This window comes from Haliotis cracherodii, unplaced genomic scaffold, assembly GCF_022045235.1.
Source record: "Haliotis cracherodii isolate W230 unplaced genomic scaffold, xgHalCrac1.p SCAF_4, whole genome shotgun sequence".
Classification (NCBI taxonomy): Eukaryota; Metazoa; Mollusca; class Gastropoda; order Lepetellida; family Haliotidae; genus Haliotis; species Haliotis cracherodii.
Window position 1 is genome coordinate 15,951,250 of NW_027266297.1, and position 24,731 is coordinate 15,975,980.

At 41.9% G+C, this 24,731-nt stretch overlaps 1 protein-coding gene across 1 annotated transcript in view; it reads right to left on the reverse strand.

Annotated features, from left to right (window-relative positions):
• The window catches only part of LOC139479298 (beta-1,4-galactosyltransferase galt-1-like), a 33,954-nt gene extending 12,632 nt beyond the window's left edge, over positions 1–21,322 (reverse strand). The window contains exons 1-2 of the mRNA XM_071262158.1: positions 20,850–21,322; positions 11,331–12,000 (exon numbers count right to left, since the gene is read on the reverse strand). Coding sequence (XP_071118259.1) covers positions 11,331–12,000; positions 20,850–21,322 — 1,143 coding nt within the window. The remainder of the gene's footprint in view (positions 1–11,330; positions 12,001–20,849) is intronic.
• Between the last annotated feature and the right edge of the window lie 3,409 nt (positions 21,323–24,731).

Sequence of the window (24,731 nt, forward strand, 5' to 3'; positions counted from 1 at the left end):
GGGAGCGTTATGAGCCTGGTGTGAGTGTTTGGGGCTTAGTTGAAGGGAGTGTTATGAGCCTGGAGTGAGTACTTTGGGCCTAGTTGAGGGGAGTGATTAGAGCCTGGAGTGAGAGTTTTGGGCCTAGTTGAGGGGACTGTTATGAGCCTGGAGCGAGTGTTATGAGCCTGGAGTGAGTGCTTTGGGCCTAGTTGAGGGGAGTGTTATGAGCCTGGTGTGAGTGCTTTGGCAAAGTTGAGGGGAGCGTTATGAGCCTGGAGTGAATGTTTGGGGCCTAGTTGATGGGAGTGTTATGAGGCTGGAGTGAGTGTTTGGGGTCTAGTTGATGGGAGTGTTATGAGGCTGGAGTGAGTGTTTAGGCCTAGTTGAGGAGAGTGTTATGAGCCTGGTGGGAGTGCTTTGGCCAAGTTGAGGGGAGCGTTATGAGCCTGGAGTGAGTGTTTTGGGCCTAGTTGAGGGGAGTGTTATGAGCCTGGAGTGAGTGTTATGAGCCTGGAGTGAGTGTTTTGGGCCTAGTTGAGGGGAGTGTTATGAGCCTGGAGTGAGTGTTTTTGGCCTAGTTGAGGGGAGTGATATGACCCCGGAGTGAGTGTTTTGGGGCCTAGTTGAAGGGAGTGTTTTGAGCCTGGAGTGAGTGGTTTGGGCCTAGTTGTTGGGAGTGTTATGAGCCTGGAGTGAGTGTTATGAGCCTGGAGTGAGTGCTTTTGGCCTAGTTGAGGGGAGAGTTATGAGCCTGGAGTGAGTGTTATGAGCCTGGTGTGAGTGCTTTGGGCCAAGTTGAGGGGAGAGTTATGAGCATGGAGTGAGTGTTTGGGGCCTAGTTTAGGGGAGTGTTGTGAGCCTGGAGTGAGTGTTATGAGCCTGGAGTGAGTGTTTGGGGCCTAGTTGAGGGAAGGGTTATGAGCCTGGAGTGAGTGTTTGGGGCCTAGTTGAGGGGAACGTTATGAGCCTGGAGTGAGTGTAATGAGCCTGGAGTGAGTGTAATGAGCCTGGAGTGAGTGTTTTGGGCCTAGTTGAGGGGAGTGATCTGAGCCTGGAGTGAGTGTTTTGGGCCTAGTTTAGGGGAGTGTTGTGAGCCTGGAGTGAGTCTTATGAGCCTGGAGAGAGTGTTTGGGGCCTAGTTGAGGGAAGGGTTATGAGCCTGGAGTGAGTGTTTGGGGCCTAGTTGAGGAGAGTGTTATGAGCCTGGTGTGAGTGCTTTGGCAAAGTTGAGGGGAGCGTTATGAGCCTGGAGTGAGTGTTTTGGGCCTAGTTGAGGAGAGTGGTATGAGCCTGGTGTGAGTGTTTTGGGCCTAGTTGAGGGGAGTGTTATGAGCCTGGAGTGAGTGTTTGGGGCCTAGTTGAGGGGAGTGTTATGAGCCTGGTGTGAGTGCTTTGGCCAAGTTGAGGGGAGCGTTATGAGCCTGGTGTGAGTGTTTGGGGCCTAGTTGAAGGGAGTGTTATGAGCCTGGAGTGAGTGCTTTGGGCCTAGTTGAGGGGAGTGATTAGAGCCTGGAGTGAGAGTTTTGGGCCTAGTTGAGGGGACTGTTATGAGCCTGGAGCGAGTGTTATGAGCCTGGAGTGAGTACTTTGGGCCTAGTTGAGGGGAGTGTTATGAGCCTGGTGTGAGTGCTTTGGCAAAGTTGAGGGGAGCGTTATGAGCCTGGTGTGAGTGTTTGGGGCCTAGTTGAAGGGAGTGTTATGAGCCTGGAGTGAGTGCTTTGGGCCTAGTTGAGGGGAGTGATTAGAGCCTGGAGTGAGAGTTTTGGGCCTAGTTGAGGGGACTGTTATGAGCCTGGAGCGAGTGTTATGAGCCTGGAGTGAGTGCTTTGGGCCTAGTTGAGGGGAGTGTTATGAGCCTGGTGTGAGTGCTTTGGCAAAGTTGAGGGGAGCGTTATGAGCCTGGAGTGAATGTTTGGGGCCTAGTTGATGGGAGTGTTATGAGGCTGGAGTGAGTGTTTGGGGTCTAGTTGATGGGAGTGTTATGAGGCTGGAGTGAGTGTTTAGGCCTAGTTGAGGAGAGTGTTATGAGCCTGGTGGGAGTGCTTTGGCCAAGTTGAGGGGAGCGTTATGAGCCTGGAGTGAGTGTTTTGGGCCTAGTTGAGGGGAGTGTTATGAGCCTGGAGTGAGTGTTATGAGCCTGGAGTGAGTGTTTTGGGCCTAGTTGAGGGGAGTGTTATGAGCCTGGAGTGAGTGTTTTGGCCTAGTTGAGGGGAGTGTTATGAGCCTGGAGTGAGTGTTTTTGGCCTAGTTGAGGGGAGTGATATGACCCCGGAGTGAGTGTTTTGGGGCCTAGTTGAGGGGAGTGTTTTGAGCCTGGAGTGAGTGGTTTGGGCCTAGTTGTTGGGAGTGTTATGAGCCTGGAGTGAGTGTTATGAGCCTGGAGTGAGTGTTATGAGCCTGGAGTGAGTGTTCGGGGCCTAGTTGAGGGGAGTGATTTGAGCCTGGAGTGAATGTTTGGGGCCTAGTTGAGGGGAGTTTAATGAGCCTGGAGTGAGTGTTATGAGCCTGGAGTGAGTTTTGGGGCCTAGCTGAGGGGAGTGTTATGAGCCTGGAGTGAGTGCTTTGGGCCTAGTTGAGGGGAGTGATCGGAGTGCTGCTTAAAACCATCTTCTTTGTTTGCAAACAATGCATAGCTTACTGAGATGTATTGGATAAACAGGGCTTTGAATGGAACAGTACCTAGCTATAGGTGCCAACCTTCCTAGTGCGAGGATGTTTAACTGTAACTGTAGATGTTGCAGAGAAAACATTGTTTTCTAGATAATTTTACAACTTCCCCCGACAACTAATGAACATCCCAAATATACTAACACGTAATGCTCTTAACTATTCCTCTAATATTCTCGTTATGTTAAGAAATTTCACATCCACATTATGTAAGTCAACTGCCAGTTTATTGATCATATGTCTATTCTCCGAGATTTCAACTCTGGGGGTGTTTAATATAGAGCGACTTTCTTATATAAGATTTCAACATATCCTTTGGATATCGTAACCCAAACGAATTCGTTCCCCTAGAAAAATACCTTCACCTGGTATTATTAGTATATAGACATCTCCAATCTCAATCTCAACTGCTACTGGGATCAAGGAGCCCATAAGTAATTGTCAATTGAAACAGTGTTTTCTTACAGATTAGCTTCGGTCAACAGATAAACCCCATATGTTGTTGTTCTTGTTGATATATAATATCGCCTCTTTACATTTACATTTTGTTGTTTGATTTATATAACGTAAAGAAATCCATTGCTTATTGCTTAGGGTTACGAAATTACATTCGTTTTGAGGTACTAAAATACTCATTTCTAGGGCTACGAATTCGTTTGTGTATGCTGAATTCGAGGACAGATATTATCAAACAGGTGACATTTGGTGCGGAGCTGGGGTTAGTGTGTTAAGCTTCCTGATACTGAGCATTCGTCACCACTCGCCCCTCTCCGTAACCTGCAAGAAGACTCGTCCCCCTATCGATGAATGTTATGTGCGAAAATACGACAAACCAATCAGAATGTGCGTATGATTTCAAGTTCTTCGTCAAAGAATCCCTCAGAAATATTTTTTTGATTTTACATATGTCTTGCATCTAAAAATATACCAAAGACACAGTTAAATATGTTCAATCATACTGCATAATTCCGCATGTCCCGATGTGCTTTAAATTGCATCTGAAATATATGTAATATATGGGGAATGTAAGTGAACCATTACGCAACAAGTTGACAATTGTTTTAGGTATGCCCGTTTGCGCTGAGACGGAACCCGGTCGCAAAAATGGCCATGATCGGGGCTTCCGCTAAACAAAGATCTGAGGACATCCCATTACATCCCATTACGTCAGAAAGACATTTCGCGAACTTTGACCGACCACTGAAACGAATAACAAGAAGTCGATATCAGCCAATGAAAAAGCAGCTTTCTCGAGCTTTACGGCACTCGTTTCAACCTGGCGACTTCCATTTCAGACAACCTTGAAAAATATGTTGGCACAGTTCTCGATTAAAATTTTGAAAAATGAACAAACGAGCATTCCGGAGTGTCTAATATAAAGTTGCGATTGTATGGTAGTACTCCCCACGTACTGTGCAACACCTCCTCCGTTCAAATGTTTATTCAACGGAAGCGAGAGACAGACGATAATTTGACGGAATCTGTCGTTCGGAATACCCTGTTTTGACGTTTTCGAGGTTGCATGATTAGAAAACACATTCCGACTGTCACTTTCATGATCTGGTAAGCGACGCTTTGATTGGTCGGATGAAAGGTCGTTCTGCCGTGACCCTAAATGGGATGTCCTCAGATCTTTGTTTAGCGATAGCGAGAACTAACATCTGATTTTAATGAGATTGGGCAGGACTTAGAAGCCCAAGATGTTATGGCGTTATTCACTCAACTGATAAGTGAATTTAGAGATGTAAAGTGTAGTTTGACTAGTAGGATGGAGACTTTGTCAGCGATATTGAAAAGAAAATGGCTGCACTAATGGAACAGAAGGTAAAATCGGAACTGAGTAAAGTCGGGGAAGATTTAGCCTTGAATCTTAAAGGTTATGGTGCAAAGGTTGAAATTCTGAAGATATCCCAAGCAGAGACACCGAAAACAAATACTGGCATATCTGAGGATAGGAAACAACATATTCCCATACAAGTGTATGAGGAACATGGAAATATAATAAATAACCCCGAGACAGGTTTGTCACACTGAAAAACGTCTTACCATAGTTTACTTAACAGTGACGGTGATGAGTTTGGCGATTCATTTTACTCAAGTATTAAAGAACAGATGTCGGGTGTGTCTGATGATTTGACGGACATCAGTGAACTAAATCAACCGATAACTGCTCTTGAAGTGGAACAGGCTGTCATGAGGATGAAAAAGGTCAAGGCCACTGGAATAGACCAGATACCCGTCGAAGTTCTTCAAAATCAGCACTGTATTAACATTCTAGGTAAAATACTACAATTATGTTTCTCCAACCCTGTTTTACCCGTTGTGTGGAGACATGGTTAAATTAAACACATTCCTAAGAATGGATAAGATGCTTGTCACCCACTTGGAACCATGATATATGTTCCATGCAAGGTTTATGGTGACATATTAAATAAACGATTGCAGACATGGCTCGAGAAAAGTGAAAATTAATAATTAAAAATGTGGCGTTTAGTTTGATGTGCATATGAAATCGATTCTATTGTATGCTGACGATATCGCATTAATAGCCCCGCCGTTATCTTTATCATAATATTGCAACATTTGTGCATTATCGACTTCTCCAATGGAACATGTTTAAGACGAAAAACATTTTCTGATTGACTGTTCTTTTCATAATAGACTTGTATACAGCTCCTGCTGCTGCTGCTGCTGCTAGTAACAGTAACTTCAGTTGTTATGATTCAGTGCAGAAATTGTGCTTCATTACACAGTGTGATAATCAATTAACATATAAAATGGCTCCTGTCAAACTCAAGAGTTGTGTTTGGGGATGGTAAATATCCTGCATTGGGAATAAACTTTGGCGAGCTAAATACATAGTGTTTTTTTCCTAATAGAGGATATTTATCATCCCAAAACGCACAAGCGTGATAACCTATTTATCATATAATGTCATTCTATAATTCTATGCTTGAAATTCAATTTCCCTCTCTCACAAATATTACCGTAACATTGCGAGTTTTCATGTGCATTAATATTTATTACGTCACAGGGTAAGTGATGTGTCAGTCGGACAGTGACAGTAGCCAATATAGTTCCAACTGAAATCTGTTTCTTATACAGTGGCGAAGCAAAATATACGCAAAACATCAATTGTTTTTACTGGCTTTTCGCGGTAATCCATCGGTCAGTCCGCTAGAGTAACTGCCCTTTGTCAAAGGGAAGCTACTCTATCCCTAGTCTGTGAGACGCCACGGCCACGTTCAGACGTTGTTGACAGTCGGCCTGTCCTGTCATAACGTTAAGAAGTGCAGGCAGATGTACACAGCGACAAAACGAAACAAGGTAACAATTCAAACATATTTCGGCCAAATCCAACTATTTTAATTTGTGGAAAAGGTTTCAAGCCGGGGAGGTCTACAAGCACAGATATGGCTACTGATCCCGCTTGGCTCGGCCTAGCGCCCTCGCAAAATAGTTTCGAAATTTATATCTCCAAAGTTGCCAAAACTTATAAAATGCCTTAGCTACGTCACAGTTAGACACTGATTTTCAGTATATTAGACTGTTCTTTTGATAATGATAGCAATTATCCCTAATGTTTATCCAGATTCCCGATGGTTAATTCTGACTCGATCGCCGAATGACAAGGGCGACGCCATGTTTGTTTATAAACACTGAAAGTAGTCCCTACTTGACCTTTGATATTTGCATCTCTATCCGCATATGACCCCAACGGATATCGTTTTTATCCGTTGGCCTTATCCTGCCGAGAAACCTACCCATTATATGATAAATATAGAATGCTAAACGAGCTCCCGTGTAAAACCAATTTTATGAAACGAGTGTTCTGGTATTTGACTAGCGAACGTGTTTTTGCAGCCAGGTACCAGCTGTAACTATCTAGCATATGAATTCACTGTTCGACCTGTTCACTGTTATTGAACGCTTGAGGATTGATTGTGTATTTTTCGGTTCATTGAGGTATGAATAAAAAAACCGTTGTGCAAACTGTATGAATCCGCGTATTAGGAAATGAATGCAATAACACGTGACCAACTCAGCTAGTCAGAATGCAGGAATTTCAATGAACACAGCGAAAATACAATTATGGCTGTATGTTTATTAAAACGGGTGATCTCCATTCGTATTTTGTCATGCAACTCACTGTCGCGGTTGTAGTAGCATACGAGGGGTGTTCATTAAAGATTTCCCCTGACCCACTTCCGATGGACCTAGTGGAATGAAACTTGGTATAGGTATTAGTCTTTCTCCACATAGGAACCACCAAGAGTTACACACTTCTCCCATCGTTTTATGCAACTATGGAGACCTCACTTGTAAAAGCCCTCATTTTGTGTCTCAAACCAGGACTTGACTTCAGAAATCAGTGTTTCATCATCTGTGAAACGTTTTCCCTTCAAAAATGACTTCATGGTTGGAAAGAGGTGGAAGTCAGATGGTGCAAGGTCAGGAGAGTAAGGAGGATGTGGAAGGATTTCATAGCCACAGGACCGCGCTTCTGTCTGGGCAACATGAGAGTTGTGTACTGGAGCATTGTCTTGCCGGAGACGGACACCCTTGGTAAGTATGCCACGCCTCTTAAGCTTGATAGCGTCCCGCAATTTCCGCAGCAGTGAAGCATAATAAGCTCCTGCTATTGTGGTACACTTTGCCAAGAAATCCATCATCACTACTCCGTGCTGATCCCAAAACACCGTGAGCATGACCTTGCCTGCAGAGGGTTGGACTCGTGCCTTCTTGGGGGGTGGTGACTCCACATGCTTCCATTGCATCGACTGAACTTTAGTCGCAGGATCATAGTGATGGACCCATGTTTTATCCTGTGTGATAGGTATGGTTTTTTTGGCACATTTCCAAAAGATCCTTTGAGCAATTGACTCGTTCCTGCTTTTGGAAAGGTGTGAGCAACCTGGGAATCCATCGTGCAGACACCTTATGCATGTTCAAATTGTCAGGGATAATTCTTTTCACAGACCCTACACTAATCTTGACATATTGTGCTAACTGGCGAACAGTTATACGTCGGTCTGCCAAAATGGCGGTCTCCACTTGATGGATAGTGTCCTCATCAATGGCTGAATGGGGGCGGCCAGGAATGGCAGCTGTTTCCACAGATGTCTGACCACACTTGAACTGGCGATGCCAGTGTTTAACAACGTCATATGATGGGGCATCTTCCCCATAAGTTGCTTTCATTTCATCGAAAGTTTCGTTTGGTGTGCGACCTTTCAAATATAAAAACCTAATCACTGCTTGGTATTCTACTGGCTCCATTGTCACACCCTACTCGATCATAACACCTGTAAAAGTGGTACGATTGATAGTTCGGTGCTGCAAATTCAGACATAACCCATAGATACATGTATCATTACACATGTGAAATTTCAACCAAATATGATAAACCTAAGTGGTTTAGGGGAAATCTTTAATGAACACCCCTCGTATCTATATAATTATGCAAAACAACATGTAAAGCGTCCCAAATACTTGCGTCAGTCCGTTCTATACTGATTTCTGAAAAAGCGCGTTTGTTTACAAACAAGAGAAAAGTCCGGTCACGTGATATGCAAATTAGCCTGTCAGTGGTGTTATGCTGAGTCACCACTGCGCCGGAGTGTGTTCGCACATAACATTCATCGATAGGGGGACGAGTCTTCTTGCAGGTAGGGGCGAGTGGTGACGAACGGGGTGATCTCCTCTCGGGCAAGTAATAAAGATAGGTATCCGTACCAGGTGTTACATATATCATGTATCATGATGGGAATCAAGCGGTGTATAGATACCTCACATTGATGAAAGGCGATCGTATTGTAGCCTTGATCGTATTGTAGCCTTGATCCCAGTAGGAGTTGAGATTGAGATTGAGATTGAGATTGACGTCTCAGACCTGTATCACTTCAGGCTTTCCTCCAACATTAAGCTGACACGCCGTGATATAACTGGAATACTGTCAAAACCCAACTCACTCACTCACTCCAAACATGACAGCTGTTGCCTTGCCATGAGGGCCGAAAGCAGCCGACTCTCTCGCAGCAACGGTTAACCCCGTTCGCCTATATTTGTCGCCATTGACATATTTAATTCCATTATAACAGCTTTGGACTTAAGTTTCAGAAATTTTCGACTCTATTCCCGCGGTGCTTTCGACCTCTAGTTCATTCATTTGGATTCAAAATGTAATAACATGGTAAATATGGTAAAGATTTCACGATAAACGGTTTTTCCATTGGACGAGAGGACGGTCACATGACCGCGAAATATATGTTCATCAGCGTATGAGCGACACATTTTGACGTTCATACGTTTTTCACGAGACTGTATTCTTGAAATGACGCAAACACTGACGACTCGATCCGTGCGTAGGCTGACAGCGACAGTCTGGAGCAATCTGTGAATTTCCCCCAGTATCCGTCTGACACATCTAAGTTATCAATGCTGACTAACACGTGGCTCCATCTGCAGGTTCATTGGGAAAGCAGACTCGTCACCTTTTTTTGTGTCGGCTATTTTCACCTTCCGTATTTGATGTAAATGTTTTACGACACACGGTCTATTGGACTGACTTTATGGGGTTGTTCTTAAAGGGCAAGTAAAGCGACAAAAATAATTGCGATTTTGTTGCAAATATCAATTTTCCAAGATACATTCAGTCAATTTCCGAGAGAGAGAGAGAAAATTATAATATTCGTAGAAAGTATTTAAATGTCCAAGTGAAAGTACTGAACTCGCACGCCTCGTAATCGGCATCCAAAACAAACCTATTTGGGGGCGTGGCCTAAAGCTACCGGTGCAGCGCGGACAACTGTTTCCATTGGCTGATACGTTTGCCGAGATTATCTATCTTGTGATTCTTATCCCTCCATAGAAGAGTACAAGAAAAGTGGTTTTCTTTACAATTTTTTTCCAGGAACTCTGCACAAGAAATGTACCACTAAACACGAAGGCATGTAAGAAAAGTAGAAGCAACTCCTTCTCCAGAATGTGCCATACACCTGGGATGGAGCCATGTGCGTTCATAGTGCAGTTGTTCTTAAAGGCGAAGAGACCAGTTAAAGAGTGAGTGAGTATAGTTTTACGCCGCTTTTAGCAATATTCCAGCAATATCACGGCGCGGGACACCAGAAATGGGCTTCACACATTATACCCATGTCGGGAATCGAACCCGGGTCTTCGGCGTGACGAGCCAACGCTTTAACCGCTAGGCTACCCGACCGCCCCCTAGTTAAAGAAGAGCTGGCTGGCTAGAACATGGTTCTGGTTGAGGTTTTATTGGAATGTTTAGGGTTAAAAAGTAAAGGATATTATAAGTTGAACTAAAAACAAATCAAATAGGTGTCCTCAGGGTAACACATTGAGCTGTTCGCTAACACATAAAAGTATGAAAAAAGCGATCAAAACAGAATGACAAAATATGTCAATACTTCAAACATAAATGCCCAAAGCTATGTGTTTACAAAGGTAACTCGCAACTCACAAACAAGGTTATACATTTATCAGATAATACACACAACAACCGACCCGTGAAGATCCGGGTTAGAATAGGTTTTCAGCAACCCATGCTTGCCGTAAAAGGTGACTGTGCTTGTCGTAAGAGGCGACAAACAGGATCGGGTGGACAGGCTCACTGACTTGGTTGATGCATGTCATCGTATCCCAATTGTATGGATCGATGCTCATGTTATAAATCACTGGATTCTCTGGTCTAGACTAGATTATTTACAGACCGCCGTCATGTAGCTTGAATATTGCTAAGTGCAGCGTTAAACAAACAACCCCAACAACCAATGGCATGAGTCCTTAATAAACGCGGACTGTATGCAGCATGAACTACTAATAAAACCAGACCGCCTCCGTGGTCTTGTGGTAGAGCGTCCGCCCGGAGAGCGGAAGGTCCAGGGTTCGATCCCGGGCCGCGTCATACAAAAAGACGTTAAAAGATTGTACTTGTTGTTACCCTGTCTGGCGCTCGGCATGAAGGGGCTAAAACACGGACTGGTCGGCTCGGAGTCAGTATACTGTGTCTGAGTGGGGTATTCGTGTTAAAACTGCGGCATGGTATCTCAGTGAGCTAGCACTATAAATCGGCATCAGTCCGGACTAGTACAAGCAGCCACACACACACATACACGTGCATGCACGTCGCTATATAAGTGCAATAATCTTGGACGCGACGTTAAACCCAATTTCACCTCACCTCACTAATAAAACCGAAAACAGACACTAGCATATAGGGTAGAAAAATATTGATTGCAAAAATTTAAAAATATTTTAGCAATATCACGCAAAAACCAGGACCCGGTTGTATCAAAGCCTCATTAACTATTGGCTACATTAAACCCTTATGATACATTAGGCGCTACTCTCTAACTCACTCACGGGATGTCTTTATTACGTCAACCACTAATATGTCCCAGTTTCATATAGCCGGGATTTAGGCACACTCGTTACGTCTATGAAGCTCCATGTAGCTATGTCATTCCTGTACAGTTCCACACAGAGCCTGTCATAGCCACTAACTGACTAGTAAACCGTCTCACGGACATGTCGTTAACTCGATGCGCAGTGTCTGGTGCGCTTACCCGATAATGATGAAGAAGGCCTATAGACTGGTTAACTAGCACATCTCTGAACCCAGTCCTATGTCCCGGAACATGGTGTATCCCAATAATCCGTACCCTGCTTGGCACAACTATAAACTTTGACCTCTCGTTCCATCCCATGATTCGAGCATGTCGCGAGATCTTTGTCAGTAGATATAGTTTATGGTCCTGTATGTCTTTGTCATCAGAAGTGTTCAAGAACGTGTCAGGCCAATATCTGGGAAAGAAGGTGTGTCTAAATATGAACGTGCCGGCCAAAGGGTAGTCCCTTTCCAATTTGCTCATCATCTGGTCCCACCCCAGGAACTGCTTTGGGATAATAAATTCATCCAGATCTTGGAAGATGATGTATTTAGATGTGTATCTGTTTTTGTAGAAACAGTCGTGGACGGCAGCGAGCTGAGCCACATAATGGATTTCGGATACTGGGAGTTTCCATTGAACCACCTCAAGGGCTTGGTTCTGGACAAAGACGTTGATGACCCCATGTAAAGTGGACGACATGGAGTGGTTGTATAGAACAAACCGTTCAGCTCCTAGGATTCTGTTCATGGAGATTGCCTGTACAAGTTCTTCTCTGTTCTTATAATTTGAGTGCACTGCGGGGAAACATATAGTGAACTGGACCTTCTCTCTGGAAGGATAGAAGACGGTCAGTGTTGTATTCCTCTTTTGAATGCGCAATGTTACTGTTCGTGGATTAGATACATTGCCCACTGAGCAGGTTACTATAGACGCCGAGTACCTTGAGTGAAGCAACAGAACGCTAAGCATTAGGGGCCGGCCATTTGCTATTCTGGGGTGGGTAGTATGGGTCCCGAGATTTTGTATGATAACTAGTTTTTTGTGGCAGGTCATGATTGTGCAGGTCTGAAGCATGATTGTTTTCAAGCATTTTCAGGGACAATTTATTTCTTGAATAAAATCTCAGACACCTCAATTAATCCACTCAAAAATATCAAATGGTCGGCCCCATGGGGATATTCGCTTTATTTTGAGAGGAAATATAATACCGTTGACAATTTTGAGAACCAACAAACAAGATTGTAAACGTTACGGTGATGACACCAGGCGTACACGTATGTGGAAATTATCCCATTGGGGGTCACGTCAGAACGACCTTTCATCCAACCAATCAGAGCGTCGCTTACCAGATCATGAAAGTGACAGCCGGAATGTGATTTCTAATCATGCAACTTTGAAAACTTTAACACGGGGTATTCCGAACGATAGTTACGGGCTTAACGACTGAATCCATATAATCTAGAACATCTATTAGCGATTCCAGAATGTTCTTTTGTTCACGTTTTCATTTTTAATCGATAATTTGTTTCGAAGGGTAGTCGCCAATTTGAAATAAGTGCCGTAAAGCACGAGAAAGCTGCCTTCTGATTGGCTAATGTCGACTTCTTGTCAGTCATTCCATTGGTCGGTCAAAATTTGTGCAAGGTCGGTCTGACGTTACCTGTATATGGGACGTCCTCAGATCTTTGTTTAACGGTAGCGAGAACTATGATCTGATTTTAATGAGTGAATGAGTTGTGTTTAACGCCGCTTTTAACAGTATTGCAGTTATATCACAGCGTGTCAGCTTAATGCGGGAGGAAAGCTGATTTTAATGAGATTGTCGAAGTTCTTTAATATGTATTGGCAGCCATTCGGTAAAAACAAAACAAAGTTGAAATAAAGGACAAAAGTGCACAATGGCAGTCAAATGTAACGAACAAAGAATGAAAAAGCCGATTAAACTCGGAATGTTTTACAAATCGCAGCGCCATTTAGCGTTTTTTATTGTCAACGTTGTCCTTCAGCAATTTAGTGCACATTGTACTTTTTTACATTTGAAGTATTTTGTTTGCGATTGGTATTGTTTTGTAGTTTGAGTTCATGATTCGAATGTAAATAATGACCTTTATTCGTTACATTTAACTACCATTGCCTACTTTTGTATTTATTTTGTTTTTGGACCGAAGGGCTGCCCATAGTTATGCGTTTTGGGTTTTGTTTTAAAACATATTACATTAGATTATTCGTAGCAGAATAAGAATACATGATTGCAAGGAGAGAAAAGGTTGAACCGAATAAAGCCCCGGAGAAGAAAAACTGGTGGACCTACACAATACATTAGTATTATCAGCGGTTAGTACAATGGCTGTCCGTCCTTCCTGTTTCCACCTTGATCTTCTGTGGTCGAAACTGACTCAATCATCACGGCTACGAGTTTCATTGGCCGTGGAGAGTCCATACACGCCTCATTTGTTTTTTTGTACATGATAAAAAGGTTACTGCATGTCATTTTCATATGAGACTCCATATAAACCCACTGGCGGATCCGGATCCAGAGGGGAGACACCTTGCATGTTAACTGTGCACTCCTCGACCAAGTACTTGGGTATTATGTGACTCCCTCCATTTTCAAAATCCTGGATCTGCCTCTGGACCTCAAGACTCCCTCATCAGCACTCGGGGTCATATGGTTGGAGGATTCATAAGGTGTATGATATAAAGGTGACAAATACTACTGTATTATTACTACAGGCAAGTTTGAAAAAATATGATTCAATATGAACACCATCTACTGACACAAATATCTAATGGTTGCATGATTAGTGAGGTGAGGTGAAACGTTTAACGTCGCGTTCAAGATTATAGCATATCTATAGCGCCGTGCACAAAATGCCAGCCCATTGAGATACCATGCCGCATTTCACGCACGGATACACCACTCAGACACAATATAGTGACTCCGAGCCGGCCAGTCCTTGTTATATCCCCGCAACAAGTACCACCTTCTAACGTCTTTTTGTGATTGCGACCTGGAGATCGAACCACCTACTTTCTACTCTCCGGTCAGACACTCTAACCACTACACCACTGAGGCGGTGAACGCTGGTTATATGATTAGTAGTAACGACACCAGCAAAAGCAGTTACAGTAAACTACGGTTATAACGAACACGCTTTTAACGAACTGACGGATATAACGAACTTACTTTCTGGTCCCGCCTACTTGCTGTAGTCATGCTGTATATGTACTTATAACGAACTTCGGTTATAACGAACTAAAATTAGTAGTCCCTTTGAGTTCGTTATAACCGTAGTTTACTGTATAGTACAGTGAGTAAGTGTAAAACCTCTGCGAGTTAGTATTACAGCGTTAGCTTTGTGAGTTAGTATGGAATTTAGGTGAAATAGTATTTTAACAATTTCTGTACAGTTTTGCTGGATCACGTGCATTTGACAAACATCTGTAGCAAATATAATTGTACATTACAAATAGATTCAAAAAGTGTTTGATGTTTCCAGATGTGTCTAAGGCGCCGCAATCAGTATGGATGTAACTCTAAATAATAATAAAAAACCACCTTTACAGCGACATAGTACCACGTAGCTTTTAATATAAGACAGCTACACCATAAATCGCAAAGATAAAACATTGTTCTATCATGGCGTCATTGCTGTGGAGATTCGAACATGCGCTCTGGACTTCATGACGTCGTATAATGGACGAGGTTATTTTTGAAAGGGGAATGTCAAGTAGTTGTTCCCAGAGCTCCAGATAAGCTGCGTATCTGCGTGAAATACGCATCAGAAATGCAGAAATACACAGTAAAATATAATCCAAGCGTATCAAATACGCAACGAACATTACAGATACGCTACAAAAATAAAACTTGTGTGTATCATCAAAATATTGTGAAGTAACCCTGCGTATTCGATTAGCAAATCAGCAACTTATTTTGAAATTATAAAGGGGCATTCCGTCAACCTTGCCAAACTCCACGATGACAGTTACATCATGATCATTTGCCATCACACTTTCTTGTGGAAGTATCGTGGTATTTTTGAGTCCTATAAAGCTCTCGAACCCACACGACACCAGTTTGCAGGGACTAGATGAATAGTGTTTTTAAATATTTAACTTAAATACCCACATGTGTAAAAACTAGTGGGTAACAGAAATTTGAATACGCAGGTAGAATTACTGATACCCAATGATTTTAAAATATATGGGTAAAATACCCACAACACCAAAAGCTTATCTGGAGCTCTGTGTTCCCAATTGACGTAGCTGGGCTACGCAGATAAACGTATAGGCCGAGCGATCGAATTGAAACGACGGAGAGATGCGATAGTCGATATATGGAGAAAAGGTGAGATAATCGACGTGGACATTGTGAGACTATGCTGGAAATTCCTACCTGTGCATAAAAAGGACTTGTCCAACATTGCCGAGGACGGTTTTTTTGAGGGAGTCATCATTATTCAAACACGGGTATATATTTTTGTAGCTTGTACATTTTACCATCATCTTAAAGAGGCTGTACATAAGGTTGATATCTCATATCATGTTTTATTCTATCGTCTGGTGAAAAACATTTGTCATTGTTTACATACCTTTGCTGATACACATATACCGAGTGACTAGTACTTAAAGGCTATTTTGTATGATTGGTTTGTTGTTTAACGCCGCGCTCTGCAATATTTCAGCTATATGACGGCCGCCTGTAAACAATCAAGTCTGGACCAGACAATCCGGTGAATAATATCATGAGCATCGATCCACGATCCTCCAAACGCAGTTGGGATCGATGACACGCATCAACCAAATCAGCGAGCCTGACGACCATTTCCCGTTTGTCGCCTTTGACGACAAGCATGGGTTGCTGAAGACCTATTCTACCCCGGAATCTTCACTGGTCTATTTTGTATGATATTACCCAGTCTATGTGGGGTAACATGTATTTATTGTAAACTGCGATTATAACGAACATGCTTATAACGAACTGACGGATATAACGAACTCACTTTTTGTCCCGACTATTTGCTGTAGTTATGCTGTATATATGCTTATAAGGAACTACGGTTATAACGAACTAAAAATAGTACTCCAATTGAGTTAGTTATAACCGTAGTATACCATGTTCTTCCAATGGCATTACTTATGTATCGTGGTATATCAGACATCAACATGAGGTCAGTTATGTGTAGATGTTTCCAAAATATACATGGAGTTTTGAGATATATGCAAATACGGGAGGCATGCTTAACATGTTTGCAGGCGTATATATCTGTATATGCATGAAGCTTTAAGTCCCGTCACATTAAACATTGACAGGTGAGTATTGATGTGATTCCGAAGCAATGCAGAGCCCCGTATGGAAGGTACTAATACATGACGAGGTAGAGAGTAAGTACTTCTCCCAGAGCACAAAATGTCATCACTCGTTTTAATATGCTCAATGTATACAGTATGTAACATACTCGAAGTATACAGTATCTAAAAAGCTCGACGTATACAGTACATAGAATGATTGACCTATACTGTATGTACAATGCTCATCGTATACAGTATGTTAAATAATCGACGTATACAACAGTATCTAAAAAGCTCGACGTATACAGTACATAGAATGATTGACCTATACTGTATGTACAATGCTCATCGTATACAGTATGTTAAATAATCGACGTATACAACAGTATCTAAAAAGCTCGACGTATCCAGTACATAGAATGATTGACCTATACTGTATGTACAATAACCATCGTATACAGTATTTTAAATAATCGAGTATACAATATGTAAAAGGCTCGACGTATACAGTATATACAATGCTTGACGTATAAAGTATGTAAAATGTTCGATGTACACAGTATGTAAAATGCTCGACGTATACAGCATATAAAAATCTCGACGTTTACATTATGTACAATGCTCGAGATATGCAGTATGTAAACTGCTCGACGTATATAGTATATACAATGCTCGGTGTATAAAGTATGTAAAATGCTCGACGTATGCAGAATGTAAAATGCTCGACGTACACAGTATATACAATGCTCGACGTATAAAGTATGTAAAATGTTCGACGTATACAGCATCTCAAATTCTCGACGTTTACACTATTTAAAATGGTCTACGTATACAGTGTGTAAAATGTTCTACGTAGACAGGCTTGCTGACTTGAATGAGTGTCATCGTACCAGAACGTTTCTCACAATGTCAATCACAGATTGTCTGGTCCATACTCGATAATCTACAGTCAGCTTTCATACAGCTGAATATTGCTGAGTGTGGTGTTGAGTAACAAACAAGCAACTTTAAATTGTAGAACTACTGTTTGTAAGCGAGAGACCATTTGCCTTGTTTGTTTGTTTGTTTGTTGTTGAACGCCGCACTCAGCAATATTCCAGCTATATGACGGCGGTCTTTAAATAATCGAGTCTGGACCAGACAATCCAGTGATTGACAATATGTGCATCGATCCACGCAATTGGGATCGATGACATGCATCAACCAAGTTAGAGAGCCTGACCACCCGATCCCGTTAGTCGCCTCTTACGACCAGCATAGTAGCTTTTTACGGCAATCATGGGTTGCTGAAGACCTATTCTACCCAGGGTCTTCATGGGTGATATTATAATTGAACTACGCATGCTCTTTACATAACATATGCGTGTAAAATCACCACACTTACATTCAGGTCGTATTTTCCCATTACCTGGTATCGCCTGTAGTTTCCCCGTTTCTCTTATTTTCAACACAATCTTACAGTTTCAAGTGTCGTCTGTCGAAAGTATTCATGTTTCAAGCAAAACCATCCAAATACAAACATTTCCTCATGAAGTGATTAGTGTGTCCTGTAGTGCATGCTGATTGATTTTCGATGTGGGTATTTAAAGATAACCAAAAAAATACGAAATATGTAAAATGTATTATGTAGCTACGATATGTGCACGTGTAAAAACTGTATTTTGCTGTCAACCAAAGAAGATCTTCAACACCTTATATTGTATATTGTTTTGAAATGTCTCGCCTTATGAAAATGTTCTTTTATTTCAATATTGTATTCAATTGTATTGTATATTGTATTCCACACATGACTGTACACATCATTTATCTATTTTACGTGTATACGACTGCTACATGGGCAAGTGTAACGGTAAACATAAAGGTCAATTTCCAATATCCATTGTTAAGAGAACCCAGACACTGCAGGCATGTATACAAACATTATTGGGTGTTATATAACACCAGATGTTGTAATCAATACTCAACAGTAACAAACCGTAGCGACATAAATGCTAGTGTTTCACCAATTTCTAAACTACTAAACAAATTCCATTTGGCGTAAACATTAACCAGAGCGGTAAAAACATACACTAAAGGATCGGCGATGACACTATTGTTCGCAAAATGAAGCTGTTGCCTCAGATGAAAAAAATGCATAAGCTTTTAGAATTCGTGTTTGCAAGCTGGGACCATGTCAATATACAATGTATTAATCACAATTGTACACGGGGGACATATTGACATGGTGTATTGCAATCTGCGTGGAGCGATTTCTGCAAGCGAAGTAGACATTTGGTTGTTTCATTTATCAAAATATGCCTGACCTGTGTTTGTTGAAGGGAACATGGTCTTCACCGACTTTTATGATCCTAACATCCTGTTATCTGGGCCTAGGCTAAAACACTCTTGAGCCGGTGTAGGAGGCTCAGATGACTCCCCAGGGCCCAAACGACTCCTCCAATCTCATTAAAATCAGATCTTAGTTCTCGCTACCGCTAAACAAAGATCTGAGGACATCCCATTGGGGGTCACGTCAGAACGACCTCTCATCCGACCAATCAGAGCGTTGCTTACCAGATCATGAGAGTGACAGTCGGAATGTGATTTCTAATAATGCAACCTCGAAAACTAACACGGGGTATTCCGAGCGATCGTTACGGGCTTAACGACTGAATCCACACAATCTAGACCACCTTTTAGCCATTCCAGAATGCTCTTTTGTTCAGGTTTCAAATTTTTAATCGAGAATTTGTGAACATATGTTTCGAGACGTAGTCGCCAATTTGAAATTAGTGCCGTAAAGCACGAGAAAGCTGCCTTCTGATTGGCTAATGTCAACTTCTTGTCAGTCATTCCATTCGTCGGTCAAAGTTCGTGCAAGGTCGCCTGACGTTACCCGTAATGGGATGTCCTCAGATCTTTGTTTAGCAGTTGCGAGAACTAAGTTCTGATTTTAATGAGATTGACGACTCCCCCGTCGTAGGCTCATATAACTCCCCCGGCTCAAATGACTCCCCCATTTGTTTTGAAGAATACAAATAATGTCTGTAATATTTTTGAGGGGATTGACTTGGGCCTCTTACACCCGCTAGGCCTGCGAGCTGATTGGGTAATACTACCAGCCGGGTACAGAATATACGCGTTTTGTTAGTTGTGGACGCAGACCTGTTTTGTATTTATAATCCCGGTATGGATTCAAAGTTAGCCAAGAGTAGTAGCTTTTAACAGTATTCCAGTTATATCACGGCGTGTCAGATAAATGTGGGAGGAAAGCCCGAAGTGATGCAGGTCTAAGACGTTTACCACTTCGGCGAAACCCACGAGCACAAATATGGTGCTGACAAACCTAGAAACATAATTGGGGCGAACCGGGATTCGAACCCACAAGCATAGGTTTCTGGTGTGCCCAAGGGACGCAACTCTGCACAGCGAATCGCGGCGCCTTAGACGACTGGGCCACCCGTGCCCCCCTTTAGCCAAGAGTATGGCTAATGGGGGCGTTTCAGGTCAATTCTGTAATGTTACTATAATATAGTTTCTTTTTCAATCTAAGGGGTGCCACTCCCCCCCACCCCCCCCCACCCCCCCCCACCCCCCCCCCCCCCACCCCACCCCATCCACACACACACACACCCCACCCCACACACAGATAAGGTAATATTTTAAACAAAGAAATGTCTCATGAAGACATAAATGAAAATAACGAAACGCGAACAATAAACGCAAGTGCAGAAATAGCATGTTTCACATACCGTTTCTACCTTCAATCCTACTCACACGGAGGAAAGTACAATGTACAAACGGTCATTGTTTAATTGTGGATAGGAGAATGTTGTTACGACAAGCATAGTCACCTTTTACGGCAAGCACAGGTTGCTGAAGACCTATTCTACCCCGGATCTTCGCGCGTCTTTTGCAATATGTCCAAAACGCGTATTTTTGGAATCTCCCATCGCTATCTACTTGCACAAAATGTTAAGCAGTGTTAGTAGTATTATAGTCAGCGTAATAGTAAAAACTGAAAATATAAGAGCTCTGACTAGGAACATGTGACAAAGTACTGTTCTATCAGAATGAAAACTAGATATGCACACAGTAACTGAGGCTGGAAAGGAGGGCCCAAGGAGGAGGTATGTTAGGGCTGATCATTTAAGATGGGATTATTGTCTGAGATGGATTATTTTTTTCTGTCAGTGTTACAAGCCAAACACTTATTTTCAGGTGAAACCACACAATTTCTATGGCCCACGACACAATAATCAGAACGCCCTGTCTGTCCTGTGAACAACTGTTTCCTTTAGAAATATGAGGAAAGAGCTCCTCCGTTTTCAGGAACACAGTTTTCATACCAAAGGTTCAGCACATATTTTAGAATTATACAAATCAGATGGTCCTCGTCATACTCTGCCCCTTCGATCTTTCTGCCTCGAAGCATGACATAACATGGACATCTTCTAGCAACTAAGGGGAAGGAGATTGGGGTGAAAATGGAGATACAAAATACCAATAAGTTTCTACCTTCTACCGTGGTGTTCAGGTATTATTTCCAGATGTCCACGCACAGATTCTCCATCTCCATATGCGGCTGTTGCTGTTGCTGTTGCCGTTGCTGTTGCTGTTGTAAAGGTGCAAGTGCAGTTCACCTTTATTTGAACAAGGGCTATCCCTATCACCTGCACGGCCTTCTTTTCTTTGTTGAAATATGCTGAAAAAACGAAGAGGTCTTTTCCATCTCCAACAGGCTGCCATTTTGGAGTAATCGGTTGTATCCCTGAAGAAACTGTCTGTTTCCATGTAGAAGTTGTATTTGAACGTGTTAGAAAACGTGTATTGTTGTTTCCTTCGGAAACGTGATATTGGAACAAGAATCCCGTGGGAATCTTTGCACTGAAGATGTAGAGAAGGCAGTACAGGATAACACTGACCAAAAGAATAATTCCAATAAAAATCTTTTTCGATTGAAATGAGGACCCTGTCGCCATAGTAGCCATGCTTTAGTGAAAAACTACCAAACTAAAAAAGTTAAAACGGGGAAAGAAATCAGTAATTCAATATTCAGTGGGCGGAGCAATAATAATGAGGGGTGTTTTATATTGTGACTGGAAACATTTTGGAGATCTTCTCGGGTTCGTCACACACGATTCAAAATTAATCTTTGATCTACACAATATACATTCTTGATCTCATTCCTTATCCGGACAACCACATGGAAGTGGACGGTATAGGATGAACAATAAGATAATTCTTTGGACAATACAATTTAGCCATAGTGGCTGACGATCATTGCTAATGTATAATCTGTTTGTTATTCATTATTTGTTCTCGTTCATGACATTTTTGGTGTCGTATCATGAATAAAATTTTAAAATGTATGACGAATAACATTCATTCACAGTTAATCATTGACAACGCTTGACCATTTAGGGGTATGGCTTGTAAATCCAACACAACGCTGCGGCGACGACCGCCCCGAGACACCAACAAAATGCGCCCAATGCCAATCAATTGTCTCGGGAGTGGAATATACCTGTAAGGCTTTGTTACACAGTGTACTTTGCTTGGTAATTTGATCTCCAGGTGCACCATCCCAAGGCTCTCTGCATAAGGATTTGGCATTTTGTAACTTGAATCTCCACAATCTCTGCTCAGATCCGAGCACATTCTAACCACTAGAGGATTTAGTATGTATCCCAGATAAAACGGTATGCAGCAAGTGGTTATATCAGTTTGCAAAATCGCGACAATATTGTTTACCTACAACTGAAATATGCCCCTGGCGTTGAAAAGAACATTGTGAACAAGAGGTGACGCGGTTTTTTAAGCCTATATTTGGCCTTAGGGCAGGGTATAAAAAACTGATCTGATAGGGTTGGAAATATCCAAGATACTCCCCAGGCAACCCTTGGGAATATATAAACTGCTGTGGTTGCTAGTGCAAATGTTTCAAGGCAAGTTGTTTGTTTGTTGTTCAGCACCGCAACCACCAATATTCCAGCCATATGGCGGCGGTCTGTAAATAATCGAGTCTGGACCCGACAATCCAGTGATTGATATCAAGAGCATCGATCTGGGCAATAGGGATACAGTGACATGCATCAACCAGCGAGCCTGACAAGCCGATCCCGTTAGTCGCCTCTTACAACAAGCATATTAGTGGGGCGGTTAAGGCTAAAATTGTGCACTTTGGGTTAAAAGCACCAAACTTAACACACTTATACTTGAACCATTCCGAACATTTTTGGATATGGATCCACCTCAGTAGAGCCCCCCTGGTGGTAGAAAATCCAAGATGGCCGCCATTATGGCTGAACTCTCTAATGATATCAAAATATACTCAATATATCATACTTATCTGATCCATCTAAACATATATCCATAGTAATGCATGCGAAATGATATAATATAATAATATATATAATTTAGCTGTATATAATTAAAATATAGTTTGCAGCGACCCCTGGTGGTAGAAAATCCAAGATGGCCGCCAGCATGGCTGAAATCTCTAATGATAACAATCTATGCTCAATATATCATAGTTATCTGGCCAATGTAAACAAACTATCATTGTAATGTTTTTAGCAGTAATCACAACAATCCTGTATATAATTCAAACCTAGTATGCACCACCCCCTGGTGGTGATGAAAGTCCAAGATGGCCGCCAACTTGGTTGAAATCTCCTATGACTTTAATCTATACTCATTATATCATAATTATCTGGTTAAATCATAAGATTTATCACAGTATCATTTTCAGGATCATTTGCAACAATGCTTTATATAATTTAAATCTGGACCGCAGCGCCCCCTGGTGGTGACGAAAATCCAAGATGGCCTCCAATGTGTTTTAGTTTTCAGCAATTATCTATTTCTACAGCATATATAGATATCATTTGATATCTTTGGGCTTAGGATTAGTTAATAGGTTTTGATATGATGAAATATTTTTAAATGACATTGTATCAATTATTATGAATTGTGTATGATCTCTTTGCATGATGGCTCGGCATATTATTTTATAAATGGTCCACTAAGAAATATTCTACCAAGTTGTTTTTTTTATATGTCGTGTTCTAGAGAACAATTCAATGAAGGCATCTTTTTCTGAACAAAGTGAACTGTATCCATCATATTAGATCACCCCAAAATGACTCATAATCATCTGGGAATGGATTCATATATTAAAAACAGGAATATGTGTGTAAGTATTATTGACATTATTGCCATGAACCTATATCAACTTACTTCCTACTTAAGTATGACCTGGAATATCGGTACAATGAATGTGTTTACAGTTCTATGATTCAGTTACAATGAATACTTTACTTTAAGGTATCACATGGCACTGTACTCATGACCGGCTGTGTAAAGTTTACAAAGGCTTGCAAGACTTCTAACAGGTGTAGTGTTAGTTTATAACACTTTTTTGTGCCTGACCAAGTGTTGTCCACTTGGGTATCTATATATTACTGCATGTCCTCTCCAAACTCCTGACTACAAAATTCATACAAATTTGTCAAGCACCTGTCATCATACATGCATTGGCGCTGTCTTAGAGCTGCCTACTTTGGGTTGAAATGTTGTCAGATGTCTGAGATCTTCACGAACAGAGATTTTGCCTTTCATTGACCTTCCGAATAAACCAATGAGAACGACAAACCGCTCAAGAACCTGCAATGTGTTGTCAGAGATATCTGCTGATGATGGGAAAGCATTGGTGACTTCATGAAATACTTGACACGTATCCTAAGCATATGAACCAGTGAAGGCATGAAATAGTGACAATGTCTTTGAATTCCGTAGGCCTCTAGAAGACAACTCTCGGCTGTTTCAATCAATCCAACTGCACCTCCATCTCCTTTCATACGGCTATTGAATTGTTCATGTGTCTGATCTTGTGCCACACCAGAGAATGTCCGTTTAGTCTTGTGTGTCACTAATCCACCAGAACAACATTCGTGATACAGTGGTGCGTGTGTTCTATTGTAAGAGGGGCATATCTGTGAAATGACAAGTGATATTGCAAACTTTTGGAAATCTGCTTTTTGAATTGCACCCACCAGATAAAATATGCAAAGTTCTTGTTCAAGAACAAGGGACCAGTAGTGAAACGGGCTGAGCAGCTTACTTCGGTGCACACCAGTTTCTGAAAGAATATTCTGTGTTTGCTTGCTCATTTTTCCTTATATTGCACATATGCCTGATGTCGTAGCAGGGTGGGTGCTTATGATGTAGGAATCAGAAAATCTGCCCGAGGCAATTCCAGCAGCACGGATAGCAGTTTTCCATCTTCTTCCTTCGGGGCAGTTTCTGAGAATCCTGAAAGCAACTTTTTCAATATGCAAATCTACCAAACATGATAAGGAACTTCATCATATAAATAAGGACAGTTCCACTGTATTG